The following is a 9,376-nucleotide window of genomic DNA, read 5'->3' on the forward strand; positions in this document are numbered from 1 at the left end:
TGTCCTCTCCTCCCCCCCTACCTCTCTCCACTCTGTCCTCTCCTCCCCCCCTCCCTCCACTCTGTCCTCCCTCCTTACCTCCACTCTATACTGTCCTCCCTCCCCCCACTCTGTCCTCTCCTCCCTCCATCCTCTCCTCCCTCCACTCTGTATGCAGGGTGAGATCTGATGCTTCCACGTACTGTAAGCTAAGTACCTTGAGATAGAACTGACAAATCTGAGTAGAACTGCTGTACCATACACAAGACAAGATATATCTAGGCCATTTAGCCATTAAATCAATTACAGTCCTGATAGGATTCAAATCTACATTTAAGACAAACTACTTCTGCATTATATAAGACCCTATAAATTCAACTCCTCCTTTGAGTGCATTTTTCATCCAAATCTTTGACAGCAACACAGAAAATCATATTAGTGGCGTCTACGACTCAGTCTAGAGGACAAAGTCAAGTAACGCATAGTGGGCAGGTGAATTGAAGTGCATGCTGGGATTTACATGCACCGTGTTGTACCTTGTCTGTCAAAGAGAATGTTCTGATGACATTATGCGACTGATGGAAGTAGATTTTCTGATTGGGTAGGGTCTGGGCTGAGGAAACTAACAGCTCATGATCAAGTAGGCTAACTGAGAGTATTACTGCCTAGGTAGGCTAACAGAGTATTACTGTCTAGGTAGGCTAACTGAGATTAATACAGATAGTATTAATGCCTAGGTAGGCTAACTGAGATTAATACAGATAGTATTACTGTCTAGGTAGAATAACTGAGAGTATTACTGCCTAGGTAGGCTAACTGAGATTAATACAGATAGTATTACTGCCTAGGTAGGCTAACTGAGATTAATACAGATAGTATTACTGTCTAGGTAGGCTAACAGAGAGTATTACTGCCTAGGTAGGCTAACTGAGATTAATACAGAGAGTATTACTGCCTAGGTAGGCTAACTGAGATTAATACAGAGAGTATTACTGCCTAGGTAGGCTAACAGATTAATACAGAGAGTATTACTGCCTAGGTAGGCTAACAGATTAATACAGATAGTATTACTGCCTAGGTAGGCTAACTGAGGTTAATACAGAGAGTATTAATGTCAGTGTTATTGACCAGGCAACCAGAGAGACAAATAAATCCAACCATTCATTATTCAATATGGAGAAGGTGGGGACCCTCTGTCCCTTACAGCATCATGGCTAGTTTCCCGGACACAGATTAATCCTAGACCTGGACAAAAACATCTATTCCAATGGAGATTCTCACTCCATACCAAATCACTCTCTACCAATCAGGAATTAGTTGATTTGTTCAAACTATTAAAGTCACAATGGGTACAAACATAAGTCAATGGTAAATATTTGACTTTAAACAAAAGGTTTAGCGAACAGATTTTTTTTTTGCTGGTACTGTGCCTTGATAAATATGTTTATATGAATACAAATAGTACCCTACTCACAGTAATAAGCATACAGCACCGTGTCTTCGATTTGGCCTCGTGTCTCATTGCTTTCTGCCCACTCCTGTATTGAGAAGAAATAGGACATTGATTAGAATAAAGACAACAGACTTTACACAACAACATCTGAACAGATTAAAACACTAAACAGACTTTACACAACAACATCTGAACAGATTAAAACACTAAACAGACTTTACACAACAACATCTGAACAGATTAAAACACTAAACAGACTTTACACAACATCTGAACAGATTAAAACACTAAACAGACTTTACACAACATTTGAACAGATTAAAACACTAAACAGACCTTCACAACAACATTGATTGCAAAGCTATTTATGAAGGCGTCACAAACTAAAAATACAGTTAAACATTAGTGTATAACTCCATAATCCTAGATTCTCAGAGATTTCTGAGACATAGGTCATATTAAACTATAAATGCCAGGCTAGGACTATGATGAAACGGCCACAGGGCTATTTGCCAGGCTAGGACTATGATGAAACGGCCACAGGGCTATTTGCCAGGCTAGGACTGTGATGAAAACTGCCACAGGGCTATTTGCCAGGCTAGGACTAGGATGAAACGACCACAGGGCTATTTGCCAGGCTAGGACTAGGATGAAACGACCACAGGGCTATTTGCCAGGCTAGGACTAGGATGAAACGGCCACAGGGCTATTTGCCAGGCTAGGACTAGGATGAAACGACCACAGGGCTATTTGCCAGGCTAGGACTGTGATGAAAACTGCCACAGGGCTATTTGCCAGGCTAGGACTAGGATGAAACGACCACAGGGCTATTTATTTTATGGAAAAAGAAAGAGAGAGACATCTTGATTCATTGATAAGGATATCATGGAGAGAAGTTATAAAATATGATTCACATACCAGCGGTAGTGCCTATATGATGACATTATCCCTGGTATAATGTTAATCATCAGTCTTTCTACTTTATTCATCAATAATTAACCATTTCTGCTCTCTTCGTTTTACATAAAACATATGGCTATTGCATCATTGTCCTTGCTTTCATGGTAGGGGGTTAGGTATTTCAGCGGTATCTGTATATTCGACTGGATTTATTTATTTAGTCACTTACGTAGCAGAGATTCTAAGACGTGACTTGACACAGGTTATGATAAAACGGTCACAGGGCTATTTTGTTTAGCAGCGATTACAGCCTTAGGTCTTCTTGGGTATGACGCTACAAGCTTGGCACACAAGTATTTGGGGAGTTTCTCCCATTCTTCTCTGCAGATCCTCTCAAGCTCTGTCAGGTTAGATGGGGATCGTCGCTGCACAGCTATTTTCAGGTCTCTCCAGAGATTTGTCCAACGCCACTCCTGTGTTATCTTGGCTGTGTGCTTAGGGTCGTTGTCCTGTTGGAAGGTGAACCTTCGCCTTCCAAAATGCTCAGGACATTTTTTACATTTTTACATTTTAGTCATTTAGCAGACGCTCTTATCCAGAGCGACTTACAGTAGTGAATGCATACATTTCATAAAAAAAATTTCTTCTGTGCTGGCCCCCCGTGGGAATCGAACCCACAACCCTGGCGTTGCAACACCATGCTCTACCAACTGACCTCCCCAGTCAGCATTTTTTCAAAGGATCTCTCTGTACTTTACTCCGTTCATCTTTCCCTCGATCCTGACTACTCTCCCAGTCCCTGCCGCTGAAAAAGATCCCCACAGCATGATGCTGTCACCACCATGCTTCACCGTAGGGATGGTGCCAGGTTTCCTCCAGACGTGACGCTTGGCATTCAAGCCAAATCTTGGTTTCATCAGACCAGAGAATCTTGTTTCTCATGGTCTGAGAGTCATTTGGGTGCCTTTTGGCAAACTCCAAACGGGCTGTCATGTGCCTTTTACAAAGGAGTGGCTTCCGTCTGGCCACTCTACCATAAAGGCCTTTATGATGGAGTGATGCAGAGATGGTTGTCCTTCTGGAAGGTTCTCCCATTTCCACAGAGTCACCCTGGAGCTCTGTCAGAGTGACCATCGGGTTCTTGGTCACCTCCCTGACCAAGGCCCTTCTCCCCCGATTGCTCAATTTGGCCGGGGGGCCAGCTCTAGGAAGAGTCTTGGTGGTTCCAAACTTCTTCCATTTAAGAATGATGGAGGCCACTGTGTTCTTGTTCTTCAATGCTGTAGACATGTTTTGGTACCCTTCCCCAGACCTGTGCCTCGACATAATCCTGTCTCTGAGCTCTACGGACAATTGCTTCGACCTCATGGCTTGTTTTTTTTGTGGTTTTTGTACTGTCAGTCATTAACATAATCTCGTCAAGGTAGAGCAGACCACTGGTACTGTCAGTCATTAACATAATCTATTTAAGGTAGAGCAGACCACTGGTACTGTCAGTCATTAACATAATATATTTAAGGTAGAGCAGACCACTGGTAGTCAGTTATTAGTCATTAACATAATATCTTTAAGGTAGAGCAGACCACTGGTAGTCAGTTATTACAGTCATTAACATAATATCTTTAAGGTAGAGCAGACCACTGGTAGTCAGTTATTAGTCATTAACATAATATCTTTAAGGTAGAGCAGACCACTGGTAGTCAGTTATTACAGTCATTAACATAATATCTTTAAGGTAGAGCAGACCACTGGTAGTCAGTTATTAGTCATTAACATAATATCTTTAAGGTAGAGCAGACCACTGGTAGTCAGTTATTAGTCATTAACATAATATCTTTAAGGTAGAGCAGACCACTGATTAGTCAGTTATTAGTCATTAACATAATATCTTTAAGGTAGAGCAGACCACTGATTAGTCAGTTATTAGTCATTAACATAATATCTTTAAGGTAGAGCAGACCACTGGTAGTCAGTTATTAGTCATTAACATAATATCTTTAAGGTAGAGCAGACCACTGGTAGTCAGTTATTAGTCATTAACATAATATCTTTAAGGTAGAGCAGACCACTGGTAGTCAGTTATTAGTCATTAACATAATATCTTTAAGGTAGAGCAGACCACTGGTAGTCAGTTATTAGTCATTAACATAATATCTTTAAGGTAGACTAGACCACTGGTAGTCAGTTATTAGTCATTAACATAATATATTTAAGGTAGAGCAGACCACTGGTAGTCAGTTATTACAGTCATTAACATAATATCTTTAAGGTAGAGCAGACCACTGGTAGTCAGTTATTAGTCATTAACATAATATCTTTAAGGTAGAGCAGACCACTGGTAGTCAGTTATTAGTCATTAACATAATATCTTTAAGGTAGAGCAGACCACTGGTAGTCAGTTATTACAGTTATTAACATAATATCTTTAAGGTAGAGCAGACCACTGGTAGTCAGTTATTACAGTTATTAACATAATATATTTAAGGTAGAGCAGACCACTGGTAGTCAGTTATTAGTCATTAACATAATATCTTTAAGGTAGAGCAGACCACTGGTAGTCAGTTATTACAGTTATTAACATAATATCTTTAAGGTAGAGCAGACCACTGGTAGTCAGTTATTAGTCATGAACATAATATCTTTAAGGTATAGTAGACCACTGGTAGTCAGTTATTAGTCATTAACATAATATCTTTAAGGTAGAGCAGACCACTGGTAGTCAGTTATTAGTCATTAACATAATATCTTTAAGGTAGAGCAGACCACTGGTAGTCAGTTATTAGTCATTAACATAATATATTTATGGTAGAGTAGACCACTGGTAGTCAGTTATTACAGTCATTACCATCATATTTATGGTAGAGCAGACCACTGGTAGTGTAATAAACCCTGGTTCATGAATGGAGGCCTCTTTGTGCTGCTGTGTATCGTTCTAGTCTGGTCCCTGATCTGTTCATGCTTTTGCCTACTCCATTGTCAAGCTAAACATGTTTGGCATGACAGTTCCATTAGGAGTTGTCAGGAGAGCAGAAACAGACCGTCTCCCAGGCTAGTATCGTTCACAAGCATGTCATGCTTGAATCATCAAGGATATTTGACTAGCGTAATCATCAAATATCACCTCTTTGCAGACAAATTCCTTGGTCTCTGACAATGAGTTGAAAACTAAGGACTGGTTTCCCAGAATAAAGATTATCCATCAAGCATGCTTTTTAGCCCAGGAGTAGGCCTAATGGCTTTTTTTGTTTAAAATGGACAACAACATGAGCTACTATTATAAGCTGCTATATCATTGAACTCAAATTGTCTTAAATGACATAGGCCTAAGTCTCAGGGCTTATGAAGCAGCTGAATACATACCTTGTAAGTACCGTTAGGGTGCTTCATGTAAGACACTAGGAATATATCCACTGGAAGAAGTGCAGAGGTTATCAGTGCAATGGCCAATGCGCATATTGCAGTGATGGTTGAGATGACCTCACTCTCTTGGCGGCTCTGGTACTTCCTGATGTAGACCCAACAGAAGGACAGGATCACCTGTGGATGGAAAAACAATGGTTAGAGTTATCACGTCAAATATCAAAACGTTATTGGGTCGCATCAGCTGTCAGAACATCAGAGTGTTTACAGTTCATTGTTATTGGAATGACTCTTAGCTCAGTAGGCTCATTATGATATCCCACTTCTGACACCAATGCAGCCAGCAACAACACTCAGATGTTTCCATTTACAATATTCACAAATTAAATCACCACTACAAATGAATTACTTTGCAAAAGTGTTGTTGAAACTTGTTTAAATTGCCAGTCGCATCAACCCTTTTCACGCAGACTGTTATCAAATCAAATCAATTTATAAATCCCTTTTTACATCAGCAGATCTCACAAAGTGCTATACAGATACCCAGCCTAAAACCCCAAACAGAAAGCAATGCAGATGTAGAGGCACAGTGGCTAGGAAAAACTAGGCAGGAACCTAGGAAGAAACGTAGAGAGGAACCAGGCTCTGAGGTGTGGCCAGTCCTCTTCTGGCTGTGCCGGTTGGAGATTTTAAGAGTACGTGGCCATTAAGGCCAGATTGCACTAATAAAGCCCTTTTTTATTTCAATGAAGACCCATTCGTTGATAGATGGAATTTGATCATCCAATCCTTTTCAATGTAAAATTAAAAGGGACAGCAGAGATGGGGTTGTTGCATCCCAAATGGCACCCTATTCCCCATTGGGCTCTGGTCAAACTATGGGCTATGGTCAAAAATAATGCACTACATATAGAACAGGGTGTTATTTGGGACCCACACACACATAGGGAACAGGGTGTCATTTGGGACACAAGCACATAGGGAACAGGGGGTTATTTGGGACCCACACACACACATAGGGAACAGGGTGTTATTTGGGGGACACACACATAGGGAACAGGGTGTTATTTGGGGGGGGACACACAGGGAACAGGGTGTTATTTGGGACACACAGGGAACAGGGTGTTATTTGGGGGATACACACATAGGGAACAAGGTGTTATTTGGGACACACATAGGGAACAGGGTGTTATTTGGGACACACAAATAGGGAACAGGGTTTTATTTGGGGGGGACACACATAGGGAACAGGGTGTTATTTGGGGGGGACACACATAGGGAAAAGGGTGTTATTTGGGGGGGGAACACATAGGGAACAGGGTGTTATTTGGGGGGGAACACATAGGGAACAGGGTGTTATTTGGGACACACACATAGGGAACAGGGTGTTATTTGGGGGGGGAACACATAGGGAACAGGGTGTTATTTGGGGGGGAACACATAGGGAACAGGGTATTATTTGGGGGGGAACACATAGGGAACAGGGTGTTATTTGGGACACACATAGGGAACAAGGTGTTATTTGGGGGACACACACACATAGGGAACAGGGTGTTATTTGGGGGGAACACATAGGGAACAGGGTGTTATTTGGGGGGGGAACACATAGGGAACAGGGTGTTATTTGGGGCGGAACACATAGGGAACAGGGTGTTATTTGGGGGGGGAACACATAGGGAACAGGGTGTTATTTGGGGGACACACATAGGGAACCGGGTGTTATTTGGGACACACACACACATAGGGAACAGGGTGTTATTTGGGACACACACACACATAGGGAACAGGGTGTTATCTGGGACACACACATAGGGAACAGGGTGTTATTTGGGACACACACACATAGGGAACAGGGTGTTATTTGGGGGGACACACATAGGGAACAGGGTGCTATTTGGGGGGACACACATAGGGAACAGGGTGCTATTTGGGGGGACACATAGGGAACAGGGTGCTATTTGGGGGGACACACATAGGGAATAGGGTGCTATTTGGGGGGGACACATAGGGAACAGGGTGTTATTTGGGGGGGGGACACATAGGGAACAGGGTGTTATTTGGGGGGGGGACATAGGGAACAGGGTTCTATTTGGGACACACACATAGGGAACAGGGTGCTATTTGGGACACACACAGGGAACTGGGTGTTATTTGGGACACACACACACACACACACATACAATGGTGCTGGAGCTCCAGAATCACAAGGTCGTATTCCAGGGACACATGTTGCCTAGTCCTAAACTGTTAGGACACTGCTAAAGCCCATTGGCTGCTCAGATCCTGAAGGGATGCCATCCAGAGACCGGATCAATTAACACTAGCCCATGCCTGTGTGTTTTGCCAGGTAATGACACAAGCTTTGCATCTAAACTAAGACCCATTGAGAGGATTGCGTTGCATAATAAATAGAGAGGGGGAGCAAATCAGAAACCAATCTGGTGTTTCAGCGTGTTAGCTAAAAGAAAACAAAAACAAGTTCCTCTAAGCTATATTGGCTATTATAATCACTAGCTAGGTACAAAGCCTTCCTGACTGATATGAAAACGGAAATTACTGTAGCAGGCAGGCTCAGCAGCGCCTCTGTAAATGTAGCTGTCTGCAGTCATGTGACATTGTGCAGGCTAACTAGCCAACTAACTAACAATTGATAATGTATGTAGTTAGTTAGCTAAATTCTTCTTTACAAATAAAGGAGGAGAAGTCTACTTCAAGTTAAACTTTGACATTTAACTTAGAAGCAGGCATAATCCAATAGCTACCTGTTAGCAACTAGCTAACTTCATGCAAACTACTGTATACTAGCTATCATTGCTTGGTAAAACTGATAGATACGAACATGACAACAACAATTATTCACTATTACACTGTAAACGAATTAATTAGCTTCAACAGTTAGATATTTATATGGTATTAGCGAGGCTATTAGAGGCAGGTTAGCTAGATAGCTACAACGTTAGCTAACTAAGCCATGACAGCTGTCAAACTAGCTAACGTTAGCTAGCTAGATTGCTAGCTACGTAAAGCTGTAGCGAACTGAGCGTGACAAAGACAACTGTGGCCAAAGGAAAGTCATCCAGTACATATACAGGGTAATATTTCGAGATTCTGCAGCGACTTGAGTGTGCTTACCAAAAATACAAGGGCGAAAATAGACCACCCGAGAGCAGACTCAGATAGCAACGACTGGTCCGCCATCTTCACTTCCTGCAACAAACCCGGACCATGTGCTTCTATTGACATCACATACAGAGGATACAGAGGATACAGAAGATACAGAGGATACAACGTTGCCAACAGAGAGACAGACCACATCAGACAGATAGATAGATACACGACAATGATCATGTGGTAGAGTAGACCTACTGTTGAGTCGGCCTTCTTTAAATTAGCTTGTTGGATCAATCTTTTGGATGTTTCCTCCCCAGCTCAGACAGGCAAAAAACAACACTGACCTATTTTGCAAAACATGAGTGCAATGAAAGTTCCAGTTTTGTGGTGGACGTCGCAAATGTCACCCTATACACAATAAACGCAGTACCTTCGAGCAGGGCTGTGGAGCAAAAGTATAGGCTAGTGCACTGCCAATTGGGACGTAAACCATGGAAATTTAATGAGACCCTCCAGTCATTTCAGATTAGAATGTTCATGTTGTTGAAGGATGTCTTGCCCTTAATGGTGTCC

General features: G+C 42.0%; 1 protein-coding gene across 1 annotated transcript in view; it reads right to left on the bottom strand.

Annotated features, from left to right (window-relative positions):
• LOC115152787 (probable lysosomal cobalamin transporter) overlaps nt 1–8,930 on the bottom strand; it is a 181,299-nt gene extending 172,369 nt beyond the window's left edge. The window contains exons 1-3 of the mRNA XM_029697581.1: nt 8,825–8,930; nt 5,693–5,869; nt 1,454–1,517 (exon numbers count right to left, since the gene is read on the bottom strand). Coding sequence (XP_029553441.1) covers nt 1,454–1,517; nt 5,693–5,869; nt 8,825–8,890 — 307 coding nt within the window. The 5' untranslated portion in view covers nt 8,891–8,930. The remainder of the gene's footprint in view (nt 1–1,453; nt 1,518–5,692; nt 5,870–8,824) is intronic.
• Nucleotides 8,931–9,376: the final 446 nt, after the last annotated feature.

This window comes from Salmo trutta, chromosome 18, assembly GCF_901001165.1.
Source record: "Salmo trutta chromosome 18, fSalTru1.1, whole genome shotgun sequence".
Classification (NCBI taxonomy): Eukaryota; Metazoa; Chordata; class Actinopteri; order Salmoniformes; family Salmonidae; genus Salmo; species Salmo trutta.